Source organism: Pinus tabuliformis, chromosome 9, assembly GCF_031772625.1.
Source record: "Pinus tabuliformis cultivar Carrire ecotype Pingquan chromosome 9, CPIR1, whole genome shotgun sequence".
Taxonomy (NCBI): Eukaryota; Viridiplantae; Streptophyta; class Pinopsida; order Pinales; family Pinaceae; genus Pinus; species Pinus tabuliformis.
In genome coordinates, this window is record NC_142307.1 from 420,375,671 (window position 1) to 420,392,933 (window position 17,263).

General features: G+C 36.8%; 1 protein-coding gene across 3 annotated transcripts in view; it reads right to left on the reverse strand.

Annotated features, from left to right (window-relative positions):
• Nucleotides 1-14,602, reverse strand: part of LOC149148927 (uncharacterized) — a 243,127-nt gene extending 228,525 nt beyond the window's left edge. For 2 of the 3 annotated variants that reach the window (XM_089443801.1, XM_089443799.1), the window contains exons 1-2: nt 14,251-14,602; nt 13,917-14,149 (exon numbers count right to left, since the gene is read on the reverse strand). In XM_089443801.1, the coding sequence (XP_089299927.1) occupies nt 13,917-14,149; nt 14,251-14,315 (298 nt within the window). In that variant the 5' untranslated portion in view covers nt 14,316-14,602. Of the gene's footprint in view, nt 1-13,916 lie in introns of all 3 variants that reach the window. The other variant, XM_089443800.1, reaches the window with a different exon arrangement.
• Nucleotides 14,603-17,263: the final 2,661 nt, after the last annotated feature.

Genomic DNA, 17,263 nt, shown 5'->3' on the forward strand with positions numbered 1-17,263 from the left:
TAAAGGATGAAGAGGGAGGGGCATTGATAATTCCGCCGCGTCCTTCCATACGGGGGACTGAGATAACCATGAATTTATTAATTTGTTCCATGTGAACAAGCCCCTTGAGAAAAAAAAGGATATGAGAGCAGAGGGAATCCTCGATTCCAGATTGAGGACAGTAGGGTCAATGCCGATAAAAATGCTAGATCCTGTGCCAAAATTCCATCTTAAATTCCTGAATAAAAGAGACTGAATCTTTCTGAAGCTTTGCCAAATAGGGGAGCCTCGCCTGATGCCCAGAGCGCGTCTTCTGAACCAAAAAGCAATGCTTTTTCCTTTGAGGTATCTTTGATTGATGATAGCACTCCATTGACATTTTCCATAAATGCCTCTGAGAAGGGATTTACAAAGAAGCGCTTTCCCAAAAGAAGGCATATGCAGAAGACCCCATCCGCCCAACTTCTTCGGCCTAGTAATGGAATCCCACTTTACCAGATGGATTTTCGACTGATAAGATCTACCGCCCCATAGAAAGGTGGCTGCCAGAGAAGCCATTTTACTTAAAATGGAAGCAGGAAGAAGGAAAAGATGGCTCCAATAGACCGCCAGTTGGGAAAGAACGGACTGTACCAAAATGAATCTACCCGCCAAGGATAAAAAGCGCATCTCCCAGCATGAGATTTTATTATAAAAACGCTCGATCAGCCACTGCCAATCCCGTGCACAATAACCTTTTGCTTTTAGGTGAAATCCAAGGTATTTAAACCCATCCTTTATCAGAGCGAGATTTATGCCAAAAAGATCAGCGATCCATTGAGCCAAGTCCAGATTTGATTCATTGTGATATAAAGTGGACTTGTCTCTGTTGATAGAGAGGCCCGATGCAGATTGAAATTTCTGGAAAATCGCATTAAGGCAAATCCATGATGATTTACATAACATCGCGAAAAGGAGAATATCATCTACAAAAAGGTTATGAGAGAGAGAAATGTCCTTGCAGATCTTGATCGGCCTGCACCTCCCTTCCTGAACGGCCAGATTGATCTGTGAGCTGAGAGAGTTCATCACGAGAATAAAAAGAAGAGGAGAAAGAGGGCATCTCTGGCGGAGGCCCCTTTCTGCTGGAAAGAAAGAAGATGGGATGCCATTTATGAGAACTGAGTAATTGACATTTTCAACACACGCCATAATCCATTTAATACCCTGTGCTCTTAATCCAATTTTAGCGAGAAGGATTCTGAGGAAGCCCCAGTCTACGCAATCGTAGGCTTTTTTGAGATCAATCTTCAGGACTGCAGCATCAATATTTTTTGTTGAGATTGAAAAAAGGCATTCCTGCGTCATAGCAACAGCGTCCATAATGAGCCTATCTTTTAAAAAGGCATGTTGTTCCTTTGATATGAAAGAGTTTAAAACAACCTTCAGCCTTTCTGCAATAATCTTCGATGAAATTTTATATAGGGTATTGCATAGGGCTATCGGCCTAAAATCGAAGAAAGATTCTGATTTGTCCTTCTTGGGAATAAGAGCAATAAAGGTGGCGGTTAGCACATTGTTAATGTGCCCAGACATGCGGGAGGCATCCACCATGCTCAGCAGATCCTCTTTGAACAGATCATAGAAATGACAGAAGAACTCGATCGGCCAACCATCGGGGCCCGGACTTTTGTCCCTTTTGAACTTTTTCATGGTGGCGAGGAGTTCCTCTTCCGTAATTGGCTTAATGAATTGATCATTTGCGCCCTCATCGAACATTACAGGCATCTGCTCCACAGCCCATAGAGAGTCATGCGCATCGCTATCCTGCCTTTTATAATGATTTTGAAAAAATCTTGTGGCTTCTGCCGAGATATCCTGTTGAGTGTGGAAATAACCCCCCTCGCCATCCTCAATCTTCCAAATAGAATTCTTGGCCCGACGAGCATTTGCGTAATTGTGAAAAAACTTTGTATTTCGATCACCCTCCCTGAGCCATGTCGCTCTGCTTTTTAGCCTCCATAATGCTTCCTCCTTTTGTAGCAGCTCTTGTTTCTTTTTTTCGAGGGTTCTGATGCGGATTTTCTGATCGAAAGATAGACCATTATAATGGACCGAATCGGAGAGATAACATAATTCTTTTTTGATGTCAGATAGCTCCTGTTTGTCCATCTTCCGCTTCTTTATCTGCCAATCCTTTGCTGCTTTTCTCAGCACTTGGATTTTTTCCCGGAATGTATATAAGAAAGCCTCATCGGATTGATGAATGTCCCGCCAGGTGTTAGCCATGAGATCGTTGAAAGATCTATCCTCGAGGTGGGAGCTATTAAATTTGAAAGGGTAGCCGAGCTTGCAATTCATATTCACCCATTCCAGGAAGATGGGCCTGTGATCCGAGGAGGGCTCCAAGCCCGTTCTGGCGACAGGCATTCCCCAGCTTTCAATTAGGCTAGCATTTATAATAAAGCGATCTATTCTTTTAGCAATGTAAGCTGAGCCCGTCCTGCCATTTTCCCAAGTTGGAACCAATTTTTCAGGAATTATATGCACTAAATTTCTATTTAGAAACTCCTGACGCATTTTATCAGCCATGCGGTCCTGCTTTCTACAACAGCCCCAACATTCAGCAGAGTTGAGGGTCAGGTTTAGGTCACCCGCAATTAATAAGGATTTTATATCAAGAATTTCAGAATCAAACAGCTTGTCCCAGAATGGAGATCTGTCCCTACAGGGTGCGTAAATATTCAATATATTGATGATCTTAGGCCTTCCTCTGATAGTAGCCGAGAGGAGAATCCCAGCACAGCATTTGAAAGCCTTTGCTCTGACCAAGACCGGGTTCCACAAAACTGCCAAACCACCGGACATACCCTCCGCTCCTGTAGCAACCATATACCAAGTGGGGAACATTCTTCTGAAGAAAGCCAGAGAGGCTGAACTTGAATGCATTGTTTCCTGTATAAAAATGATGAAAGGATGAGCAGAAACAAGAGTCTCTTTAAGCGCCAGGAATTTTGGGGCGGCACCCAAACCCCTAATATTAAAAGATACTAAGAAGGTCATTTGGAGGCTTGACCAGCCTGACATGCTCTAAGAGGCTGCGAAGCAGTAGGTTCCATGATTGGGACTTCCACAAGAGACAAATTTGTAACCCCCAGGTCAGAAGCGATCGTCCTGCCGCGAAAGTGACGGCTTCCTCCTTTTTGTTTTTTCCTGACAGTGATATTTTTTGCGGAGTTGGGACTAATGGATGGGAAGGACGGCTTATGAATGGTCAGGGGTTCGAGAATCGGTGGATTCCGCTGGAGGAGGAGGTCGATGTCACTATCGAGACTATTAACAGGGGACTGAGATGGGGAGTTGAAAGGGGTAGGGGACGTCAAAGGTTCCTTACCCTTTTGCGAGGCAGGGGCTGGCCTATTTGGAGATGGCGAGGAGGAAGTGATCATGATAGGATGAGACCCCACCACAAAGTCCGCTTTATTCTTTTCCTGCGGAGAAGGCACGGGGTTCTCGACATGCGGCTCAGGGATAGGTGGACATTGAAAATCCGCAAGTTTTGGAGACTCAGATTGAAATTGAGAGTTGAGCTGGGAGCATCGAAGATCCGTAGATTGAAAAGAGAAAAGATTTTCAGAATTACTTACATCTTCAGAAAGGGAATCTGGCCCCGTACCTCTTTTCTTATCAGAAGGATACCTGTTCGCCCTGTATTTTGATCGATGCCTGCAATTCCTGATGAGGTGACCCGTTCGATGACAAAAGGAGCATCGAAAAAGGATGCCCCAGAAGTCAAGTCTTTGACAGATTTTAAAGCCCTCCCATGATATCTCAAGCTGATCAGGATAGCCTCCCTTATAAGGCTTCTCAATAAGAATCCACGCGATTCTTTTGTCCTTCTCCCCCCTGACCCATGGGTCGACATATATGAATTTACCGACTGCATCCCCGATCATTATGAGAGTTTCAGTCGTCCATAATTCCAAGGGCAAGTTTGGGAGCTTGACCCAAATCATGTTATGAGATGGAGTATTCTTGAGGGGGCCAATTGAACATGAAAATGACAATTGAACCTTACTGGGACGAAGAATTGGAGCATAAACAGACAGACACTCGAATATTTGAAAGGGAAATTCCTTGGCTCCCTCCTCGACACCCCTCTCCTCTGCATTGCGAACGAAACACAAAAGCCCTCTCAATATCACCGTGCAAATTTCTGATCACATGTTCAAATTCCATTCCGAAGCTTCAGAAATTTTATGTTCATTACAGAAAAATTTAGCCCACATCTGAATTGAAAAGATAGCCTAAACGGACAGATCTCACGATGCTTGAGAGGGCGGAGGGCCCCACTAATTTGAGATTCTAAAGTTATCTCTAAATACCTGAAATATTAATCACACACCTACATGTCACTGGCATAAGATTTAACTATTAAAACATTGAAGATTTAATTATTTGTTTTTTCACTTGAAAAAATCATGCCTGGAGTAGCTATTACGCGAACATAATCCTACCCTAAATGAGTACCAAACTCCCCATTTAGCCAATAAACCAACTTTAGATCACATCCGGGGGACTGCAGTATCCTATTCGATTAACTTATAACCAATCCAACACCAAGGTCAACTCCAACTTATCTTCGAGTAATACTTGTAAATAATACGACCAGATTCATAATTACATAGGTCAACTCCAACTTATCTTCCAGTCATACTTAATACTTGTATATAATATAACTAGATTCATAATATATGTAATGCACATGTTAAAGATGGAAACTCTCTCTGTCGGTTCCTTTTAAGGCATCTGCTCAAGTACTTGTGCGGTACTTGTGGTTCTATTTCTTGGTTTTCTCCTTTGGCAAGAATGACGGAAAACAGCGACTCTCCCGCCACGCGAGCTCTGTTCCGAGCTGCCATCGAAGCTGAATCTGCACATGAAAATACCAACCGGGATCACAGCTGGCATGCCACGGTCACTGATATGTTACCTCCAGAATTAAGGGACCCCTCCCCCCACTTGAGTTTGGACTCTAATCAATAGAAGAAGGGCCTGCCTTCCTCAGAAAAAGGCAACGCCCATGGTCGGCACCGTTATAAACCCACAGCTCCGGTCAAAACGATTCCCCCTCCAAAAGCCGTCTCTGTGACCAGCGTTTCTTTGTCCGAACGGATTGATAGTCTCCAAAAACACGCTCTGGTCGGGAAATGGTATTTTCCGGAAATGAATGAAGAAAACATGAGGAAATGGATAGCAGCTTCATGGACTCCTCTCATTGGCTATACTCCAATCATATCCCGACTCATGAAAGACTGGTTTTCGTTCCACTTTCAGAAGGCATCTGATCTGGAACTGACACTGAACAGACCTTGGATTTTTGGCAGAAGCTCTCTCTCTATCGAGGTGGTATATGGGCTTTGACCCCCTGAAAAATACGCCATCTCACAGCATGATTTGGGTCAAGCTCCCAAACTTGCCATTAGAACTTTGGACAACAGAAACCCTCACCTTGATAGGGGACGCAGTTGGTAAATTTATTTATGTTGATCCATGGGTCAGAGGGGAGAGGGAAAAAAGAATCGCGTGGATTCTAATTGAGAAACCTTATAAGGACAGCTATCATGATCAGATAGAGATTACATGGGAAGGCTTTAAAATATGTCAAAGACTTGACTTTTGGGGTATCCTTTTTCGATGTTCTTCCTGTCATCGAACAAGACACCTCATTAGAAACTGCAGATATCGACCCAAACACAGGTCATACAGACATCCTCTTGAAAAGAAGAGAATTTCGGGATCTGATTCCCCTACTGAAGATGCAAGTAATTTTGAAAATCACTTTTCTTTTCAATCAGCAGACCTTCGATGCTCTCAGTTTAATCCTCAGAATCAACCTGAGTCTCCAAATGTAGCGGACTTCAAAAGCCCACCCATTCCGGAGCCGCATGAAGAGACCTCATCCTATTCTGACCACAAGTCATGAATAAAGTGGATTTTGTTGTGGGATCTCATCCTATTCTGATTACATCATCCTCGCCTTCTCCCAATAGGTCTCCCACTGTCATGCAAAAAGGAAAGGAGCCCATGATATCCCGACTCCTTTCAACTCTCCGTCTGACTCCCCGGTGAACAAATATGATAGCGACATTGACCTCCTTCTCCAGTGGAACCCATCGGTTCTTGAACCATTGACTATTCACAAGCCTTCCTTCCCAACCATCAGCCCCAATTCAGGCAAAAATATCACAGTCAGGAAAAAACAAAAGGGGGGAAGCTGTCACTTCAGAGGCAAAACGATTGCTTCTGATCTGGGGGTCACAAATCTGTCCCTTGTGGATGTTCCAATCTTGGAACCTTCTGTCTCGCAGCCTCTTAGAGCATGTTCGGCTAGTCAGCCCTCTAAATGACCTTCTTAATATCTTTCAATATTAGGGGATTGGGCGCCGCCCCTAAATTTCTGGCGCTAAAAGAGATACTTGTTTCTGCTCATCCCCATATTATCTTCATACAGGAAACAATGCACCCAAGTTCAGTGTCTCTGGCTTTCTTCAGAAGAATGTTTCCGTCTTGGCATATGGCTGCCACTGAAGCTGATGGTATGTCTGGTGGTCTGGTAGTATTGTGGGATCCGCTTAGGGTCAGAGCAAAGGCTTTCAAATGCTGTGCAGGAATTCTTATCTCGGCCTCAATCAGAGGAAGGCCTTAGATTCTCAATATCTTGAATATTTATGCGCCCTACAGGAACAGATTCCCTTTCTGGGAAAATTTGTTTGATTCTGAAATTTTAGACATTAAATCCTTATTAATAGCAGGTGATCTAAACATGACCCTTAACTCTGAGGAATGTTGGGGTCAGTGTAGGAAGAAGGATCGTATGGCCGATAAAATGCGACAGGAACTCTTAAATAGGAATCTAGTTGATATTATCCCTGACAAAATGGTCCCAACGTGGGATAATGGCAGGCTTGGCACAGCCTTCATAGCAAAAAGAATTGACCGATTTATCATAAACGCCAGTATTATTGAAAAGTGGGGAATGCCCGTGGCCAGAACTGGAAATGATTTCTCCTCGGATCACAAGCCCATCTTTTTGGAATGGATGAATATGGAGCGCAGGATGGGCTATCCTTTCAAATTTAATAGAACCCATCTAGAGGACAAATCTTTCAATGAACTCATAACAAATAGTTGAAGGGATATCCATCAATCCGAAGGGGCCTTCTTATATACTTTTCGGGAAAAAATTCAATTGTTGAGGGACGCTGCAAGGATTGGCAAATAAAAAAGAGGAAGAAATATAAACAGGAGGTAATCAATATTAAAAAAGAAATGTCTTCTCTCTAACTCGGTCTATTATAATGGTCTATCTTTTGATCAAAAAACTCACATCAGATCCTTGGAAAAAAAGAAGCAAGAGCTGCTGCAAAAGGAGGAAGCATCATGGAGGCTAAAAAGCAGAGCGACATGGCTCAGGGAGGGTGATCGTAATACAAAGTTTTTTCACAATTTTGCCAATGCACGGAGAGCGAAGAATTCTATTTGGAAGATTGAAGATGGCAAAGGCGGCTTTCTCCACACTCAACAGGAAATCTCAGCTGAAGCTACAAGATTCTTTCAAAATCAATATAAAAAGCAAAGAAGTGAATAAAATGATATCCTGTGGGCCGTGGATCTGTTGCCTGTAATGTTTGATGAAAGCGCAAATGATGAGTTCTTCAAGCCTATTGAGGAAGAGGAACTGCATGATACTATCAAAAAATTCAAAATGGATAAAAGTCTGGGGCCTGATGGTTAGCCGATAGAATTCTTCTCTCATTTCTATGATTTGTTCAAAAATGACATGTTGCGCATGGTGGATGTCTCCCGCATTTCCAGAAACATTAACAATGCATTATCTGCCGCATTTTTAGCCATTATTCCCAAAAATGATAAATTGACATCATTTTTGGATTTCAGGACGATTGCTCTATGCAATACTCTCTTTAAAATTATCTCAAAAGATGAAGGTTGTCCTAAATTCCTTTATATCAAAAGAACAACATGCATTCTTAAAAGACAGACTAATTCTGGATGTCGTAGCTACGACACAGGAATGTCTCTTTTCAATCAGTTCCAAAAATATCGATGCTGCTGCTCTAAAGATAGACCTCAAAAAGGCATTCGATTGTGTGGACTGGGGCTTCCTCAGAATCCTTCTAGCAAAAATTGGTTTAAGGGCGCAAGGAATTAACTGGATTATGGCGTGTGTTGAAAATGCCAATTTTTCAGTCATTATCAACGGTATCCCTTCATCCTTCTTCAAAGCGGAGAGGGGTCTTCGCCAAGGATGCCCTCTCTCCCCTCTTCTCTTCATTCTGGTGATGAATTCTCTTAGCTCTCAGATCAATATAGCAGTGGCTGAAGGGAGGTGCAGGCCGATTAAGATATGCAAGGATATCTCCCTCTCTCACAATCTTTTTGTAGATGATATTCTTATTTTTGCGATGTTATGCAAATCAACATGGGTCTGTCTAAATGTGATCTTCCAGAAATTTCAATCCGCATCTGGCCTGATTATAAACAAAGACAAGTCTATGCTATATCATAACGGAACTAATTTGGACTTAGCCGCAATGGATTGCAGCGCTATTTGGCATAAAACATGCACTGATAAAGGACGGTTTTACATATCTGGGTTTCCATTTAAAAGCAAAAGGATATCGCATTCGGAACTGGCAATGGCTGATAGATCGCTTTTACAACAAAATTTCTTGTTGGGAGATGCGATTTTTATCCCTGACAGGCAGATTTATATTGGTGCAGATCGTTCTTTCATAACTGGCGGTTTATTGGGCCCACCTCTTCCTTCTTCCTGCATCCATCACAAAAAAAATGAAGTCTTTGGCAGCCAATTTCTTATGGGGTGGTAGATCATATCAGTCCAAGATTCATTTAGTGAAGATGGACTCTATTTCAAAGCCGAAGAATCTGGGCGGATGGGGTCTTTTGCATATGCAATCTTTTGGCAAAGCTCTTCTCTGCAAAACTCTTCTTAGAGGTATTTGTGGCAAAAGTCAGTGAAGCATCATCATTAATCAAAAATATCTCAAAGGAAGGAGTATGGTTTTCTGGTACAGGAGGCAATCTTTGGGCATCAGAAAAGGATCCTCTATTTGGCTAAGCTTCAGAAAGATACAGTCTTTCTTCATGGAGAATTTAAGGTGGAGACTTTCCTCAGGTTCGAGCATCTTTATTGGTTTTGACCCAACCTTGTACAAGCTAGAATCGATGATTCCCCCTACCTTACTCTCCTCCTTCCTTTCAAGAGGCCTTTTCACGTGGAATAAGCTAATTAAATCATAGTCCTCTCAAATCCCAGTTTGGAAGAATGAGGTCGAATTATCCTTACCCCTCGCTCTTCGCCCCTTATGGTTATCGGCTATCAACAGCTTCTCAAGCAAAGGAATCATTCAATCGGATTCAATGGATGAGCTGATTTGGTCACTTGAGAAACCCTCTCAATCTATCTGCGTCAGAGATCTATATGCTGCTCTCTCATCCGGCCTACCGCCTTCTTCCCCCTCCTTTCCACTCAAATTTTGGAAAGCACCCTGTCCGTTCAAGATGATTCTATTCTCATGGCTTCCTTTCTCAGACAGGAATCTCACCTAGGAGGTTCTGCAAAGAAAGGGATGGCAGGGTCCGGGTAGATGCCAAATGTGCCTCTCCGACGCTGAATCCAATGCACACATGTTCTTCCAGTGCGCCGCATCTTCTATAATCTAGTATGACCTGTCTTTGTATTATGGTTTTTCTCACCAGGTTTTTTCTTCTGTTCAGGATGGTTTCTATTAGTGGAGTGCCCAATGTCCCTCCTGGCGTTCTTTATTCATTCTCACTTGTTGGTTCCTATGGAAGTGGAGAAATGAACGCATATTCCAGAACTTCAGCCAGGCCCTTGATTCTATTTTGATTTCAATTTCGGGTTCCATGCCTCATTCGGAATAATCACTGATCTTAGTTAGCTTTCAGCAAGCTCTTTTTGGACTCATATGCTTTCCTGTTTGAGGCTTTGTTTGATCCAACACATTTTAATCTATTTTGATGACGGCTTCCCTTTTGCCTCCACATGAGGTGTTATATGGGTTTTATCTTTCTCAGGCTATCACGCTGTCTGATCTTTGATGATAGTATCTGACAAATATTGTAAATATGTGGACTAGGGTACATTTGACTCTCATGTATTTTGACCTTTATATTTTCTTAATATAATCCATGATGATTTTCTCTCTGAAAAAAAAAATGTTAAAGATGGCAAATTAGTTTTGTTTCTCAACTTTATTTGTTTTTCTATTATCCAGATTCTAATGTCTTAAAATTTTAATCATGAGCAATTTGATGAAACTAACCTATTTTAATGTCTTATAATTTTAATCATGAGCAATTTGATGAAACTAACATATATATAAAAATGAATTTTATGATTTCTATTATATAGACGGTGTACCTACAGTGAATGCTTATAAGAACTGAAAATGCCATAAATACTAACTAATATACGCATACAATAAACACATAAAGTGATATCGATTTTAGACAATTTATTGCCTCTTCAATGTCTAAAAATCACACATAATCACATATCACAATGGGTTTTAATTTCATTTTGACAAATGTCCTCACTATAACGAAAACAAAAAACAAAAAAACAAAAAAACAAAAAAAAAACAAACTTTCTAATAAATGACCAATTCAAGAGGAAAATGAGAAGTAAATCTTACTAAAAGCAAAAATTAGAGTATTGACAATGTAACCCTAGTTGCCCTAAAAATTGGAGCATAAGCAAGGCATCCCTCTTTGCATCACATATTAACCACAAAAACCCTCTCAACAACAATGGAAAACTCTGACTAGGTGTTCATTTTTCCTTCTCAAATTACATAGATTTTGAAATTAAAGAATTTTTTAATAAACCTATAAATTGAAAAGAATAAAATGAACATGAAAGATACCAGTGAAAATGAGCACATCCAATTTTGCTTCCCCAATCGCCAGTTTCTAAGGTGGAGAAGAGATTGCATTCAAATACTACTCAAAACACCATCCAAGATGCGATAATGATAACAGATTGTATTATTATACAAGTCATCTTAAAGAAACATACTCCTAATGGAAGATGGAACAAGAAATTATATAACCATGGTATTAAATAGAAACATAGTTAAAAAATCTATCAATTATAAAAAATTATCTCTCCTTAAATAAAGAATTCAATATACATATCCTATATAACTAATCATAATGTCTTTCAACTTTATCATTATAAACAAAATTAAGTGATAAATACAAACACAAAATAGGCTATAAATACAAACACAATAAAAAAATCTTTTCAGTAAAAAAATATAACAAAACAAAACCAATACAAAATTACATACTTGTATAAATACAAACACACTAAAAAAAAATCTTTTAAGTAAAAAAATATAACAAAACAAAACCAATACAAAATTACATACTTGTATAACAATTGTCCTGAAAAAAATACAAATTACGTACTTGTATAATGGCTGGAGATGTTGTCTTTTATAGTTGTCATTGTAAACAAATTTATAAGGCCGGCAACCATCCTCACTTTCAGGCGCTAAATATACAAATCTAGTGATACAATAAATACTATTACATACTTGTATAATGGCTGGAGATGTTGTTTTTTATAGTTGTCATTGTAAACAAATTTATAAGGCCGGCAACCATCCTCACTTTCAGGCGCTAAATATACAAATCTAGTGATACAATAAATATAGTATGGTGATTAGGTTTTCCGAATACACATTTTAGAATCTAATACATTTTTTTAAATGAATGGGTGACTAGAGTTGAATTCATATTTTATAAAATATTGTTTATTTTATTGTTAATTATATATTTGGTGGATAATAATTATTAATTAATTTTATTTTAATATTTATTATTAAAAATTACATATTTAGTATAAATATAAATATTATTAATAATATTTATATTTATTAAAAATTATATTTTAGGTGAGAATTTAATTGTTAATAATATATTTATTTTAAAATTATATAAATATATATTTAAAAATTAATTTAATATGTAAAACAAAAATACTTATATAAAATTACTTGTGAAGGCAAAAACAAATCAAAACTTTAGGGGAAGAAGGCCGTTTCAGATTTCATGAGTTCTTGCATCCTGGGCCAGGGATATATAACCAAAAAATAATGGTTGAATTCACCAAATCGATAGCCCTCATCTTGCAAGAGCCTCCCACTTCTCAATCAGGTCAGCGCAATCTTCGGTAGCATGCCCACTAGCCTCCGTACAGGAGGAAAGGTGACCTTATATAATCGTACCGAGAAATGGAGAAGTCTATGAGATGGACCCGCACAGGCCGAGATCGCACCATTGGAAGTTGAAAATTAAAATAATGTGAATAGGATTAATATTAAACTTTTTAAAAAATAGAAGTATTACTAATTATTATTAGTTATAATAAAAATAAAAATAGAAGTATTACTAATTATTATTAGTTATAATAAAAATATAAATAAAATGTATGTTTATTAAATAATTATTTATATTAGAAGTGAGTTAATGAATGGATAAAATGCAGTGATGTAAAGTAGGTGAATAATGTAATATTTGATTTGAGTTTTTTTAATTAGGTAAGAAATCTAATTTAATGATTAAAACATTATAAAAAAAGTATATACATTTTTATAATTTTACTTTATAATATTATAATAGAAAATGTTTAATATAAAATGTAATTCTAAATACATATTATAAATAATCATATTAAAATAAATGATAATATTGAATATATTATACTTATATTTATAATTAAGTTAAATTATATTTATTAATTTATAATATTTTAAATTAAATAATTATATAAATTTTCAATAAATTAACAATTATTTAAATTTTAATATACTAAAAATTAATTTTAATTAATATTTTAAAATCAGTAATTAATAAATAAATTATTATCTTATAAATAAATTATTATTAGACCATTATGATTACATATACGCATTAAAAACGCAACATTAATAAGTGGAACACTTTTCTTTTATACAATATATTTAATTCAAAATTTAATATAAAATTAATAAAATAAAACATATATAAAACATATTAACTTAAATTTATTTTAATATATTAAAAAAATACATCTAAATTAATTAATCTCACAATAAATACATTTAAATTAATTAATCATTTCAGTGAATTAAAAATATATATAATTTTTAGTTTACATACTCTAACTTAAATCTAACCCTACTTTAATTTTAATCTTAATAGTGTTTATAATCTAAGATTAACCCTACTCTGATTTAACCTTAACCTTACTCCAATTTCATGGTTTCCCATAGCTACAGATTGTAGCTACCTAAGCATCGCAAGAAAGCAGTGAATGTCTATGAGAAGTGCGGGTAAAATTAACACTTCAGAATAAGCATGTAAATATACTAAATACGTATACTGCAGGTAAAATTAACACTTCAGAATAAGCATGTAAATACACTAAATACTAAATACGTATACTGCAGGTAAAATTAACACTTCAGAAAAAGCATGTAAATACACTAAATACGTATACTAGTTGCCTCTCCCAGGTTATCTTTAACACTAAATACGTATACTAGTTGCCTCTCCCAGGTTATCTTTAACTGTAAAAATCAGACATAACATAATAGAATATCAGAGCGGGGTTTATCTCCATTTTGACAAAGGCTTTCAATATACCAAAAATCCCCAAAACTTTCTGACAAACAGCCAATTGAAGATGAAAATGATAAGTGAATCTTACCGAGACGAAAAACTGCAGCATAAACAGACAGCCACCGAACATTTAATTGGGAGCTTCCTAAGTTTACAATACTGTTGCTTGATTCTGTGCCGACGCGAAATTTCATCAACAAATGGTAAAAACAGAAACTCACCTGCTCCACTCTTGAATCCAATGAATGAAGAAAAGTTGGGGGGGAAGCAATGAATAACTTCTCGCCAATGAACTCCTGAACGCTCACCATGGGCAACACTCCTTCCCTCTTCTGCCTTTGCTCTCTTCGCCTGTAACGGCCGATACCACTTCCCTGCTGCCATGTCCCCTCTTTGCCCAAGATCTACTGCTACAATTCCTCGAATCGACTGTGAATGTCGTTCTGAAAGGGATCTTTCCCACCGGGTATTTTGGGCAGAAGCCGCTTTGATTTAAAGAATGCAAAGAAGTGAGAGAATTTGAGCATAGGTAATAAATTCCACGGAGCATCATACCTGAACTGAAATGGGTGGGATGCAATCCATCGGCAAATGAAATTTAGGTATTGGTCATTGTCCATTCTTCCGCCATCTGAAGTGTCTCTAACTGCACAAAACTTTTTTCACGATGCGACAAAGAGAATAGCCGCTGATATTTTACCTCTTCTCACGGATTAAAAAATCCCAAATGATTGTCCGTACCAACATGCGATATCGGGCGCCTCAATTTAAATGTCATATATTAATTTATATTCGACCTTATGTAAACCTATAATGAATTTCTATACAATGTACAACTCAACTAAAAATAATTAACTGCAAACCGAGATTTAAAGAACACCTGTCACGATGGATAGAGATTTAAAGAACACCTGTCACAATGGATAAAGAGAGAAATACTGCTTTATGTACTACCTGCCGACAGGTTTTATGTACCTGCAACACGACCATCGTAAATAAGAGAGGATTACCCTACCTACTTCAACTCAAAAAGGATTCAGGAATAACACATTGAAATTTGAATGTAGTCTTTATCTTACCTTGAAGACAGAAACAGCTTCTCGGAACGCTACATGAGTAGACTACGCGCTGAATAAAGATCAAAATAGCTGCTCTGTCGCCGGCTTAGATGAATATTATGATTTCATCTGGTCTCTATTTGTTTTTTAACATTGGGCAGCAAAATAAAATTGGTTGGCCGAGCAATTCACAGAGAAGAAAATAAATGAAAGGAAAAAAACAGAAACAACCAAAACATTCCATACCACCAAAAACCCATAAAGAAAAACAAGAGCATGGCCATGCTACTGAACTACGAAACATCAAACAAAAGGCAAGCCACTACACAAGCCGCTGCAGCCTGCAAAGAAACCACATGAAACAAAAGCCAAGCCAACACAATGAAACCACTGCGGTGTTCGGTCCAGGAAAAGGCATTAAATACGCTCCATCTCCAACGGTCACTACACCTGCCCAGGTTTAAATTAATTTAAAGCTTTTTTTTAATGAGCCACGTTTTTACACATCAAATTAGGTGACACCTTTTGTTTGAGTCGGTTAGAGAGAACATTGCGGTCATGGTTCACATCTAACAATCTTTAAATCTGGTTGTTCTATTTAAATTTTAACACTCGGAAGTTATTATAGGTGTACTCTAAGCCTCTACACCATCAAATTAAAAATGATCTAAACTATTACAATACCATTAAATTAAAAATTATCTAAATTATTAAAATAATTTTATTAAAAATGATCTAAACTATTACGATACCATTAAATTAAAAATTATCTAAATTATTAAAATAATTTTATGCTGTTTTAAGTGGCAAAGTTATCTTTTACAATACCATTAAAATAAAAATTATCTAAATTATTAAAATAATTTTATGCTGTTTTAAGTGGCAAAGTTATCTTTTGTAAATTTGGTATTTAGTCATACATAATATATATTTTTATTATTATCATTTAATTTTATCTTTTATGGTTTTATACAAGTAAGATCTCTCAAGAGAAAATACATGTTTTTAATCATTAAACACACTCAAATTATTATTTTTTAAAAGCATTTATATCCATTTTATAAGAATATTTTTATAATATTTTAAAATTATTATTATAAAAAATGGAAAAACAAATTGTGTAAAATTGAAAATTTAACTATGCAAATTGAGAAGTGTTTTTTTACATAAACTTAAAAAAATAATAGAATAAATAATGTAAAAACTAATGAAATTCAAGGTATTTTGATAAATTTTGGTATAATTTATAATTTAATTAATTATTAATATTTATTTATAATTAAAATTGATATAAAAAAATATATTATTCAAAAATGATAATTGAAAAGTCAAAGCACATTTTATGGGGAGAATAAAAGTGTTAAAAGAGAAGACAGTTGATCAAGTTGAAAAAAAAATAAAAATTAAGGAAGAGGTTACATGGCTAAATATGATGTTTTAGAGAAGTATTTTTAACATTCAAGGTTATAAATAAATGTGTGGTGGGTGAGAGGCTATGACAACCAGTATAGCTCTATCATGTGAGTTTGGAAACTGGCCATGGTGTGTCTTCCCATATTAGTGTCAAATTGTTGGAAGTAAATGTGCATGTCATTTAGGGAACTAATCGTCCAATAGGAAGAGGGAAAAGCATCTCTAGTCCTCATAATCCATGAGTGCCCAAAGAGACTAAATTCAATATATCAAGAGATAAATATATTGTCATCTAATCTTGTATATGGAGAGCATCCTTGTTGTAAGGCTCTAAGGATCAGATATTGAAAATTTGATGCTCCCAAGGAATAGATGATCTATTTCTATGCAAATTTATTGGGAGCAAACTCTAAGGTAGGCAGAAGGGACCCTCAAGTTGCAAGAAAACTAAAGTCCACTATACCTTAGCGATAGAATGGACCAATCATTGCAATGGAGATACAAAATATGGGTAGTATTGGATTTTTGGGGAAAGCAATTTTCTAGGCTAAAATAGTGTGGAGTGAAGGTAGCCTTTATATTTATTAGTATGAATAACCTTTTTTATCTCACCCTTGGAGAGATCAAGAGCATGTACTAAAAGCTATGATATGCCAGAGTAGTTTATCATTGTCAAGGTTAATGAGGTGAAGCAACAAAGGGCCTTTCACATACCAACATGAATTGATCCCATGTTCTCCCTGATACCTAAACAATCTCAAACCAAGATTTGATATCTAAGAAGACCACGATAGGAAAAATCATAGAAGTATTGAATGGGGTTGTGTCAAATTTTGCAAGAATAATATCATGATGCATTAATTTCTTCGCACGAAAATGTTTAAAAACATTGTAACAAACACTCTCTCTATCTTGTTTCAATTTACTACTAGAATATATATAGTTTCCAAACCCCGCACCCATATAAGAGAGTAGTTGTGATTGGTGATTGATAAAGTTAGATCTTATATCCCAAAATTAATGCTAAAAGCATTGATTTTCAATAGTGGTGATAAATACATATTATTTATTTGTATAATTTGTGACTAAAATAAGGT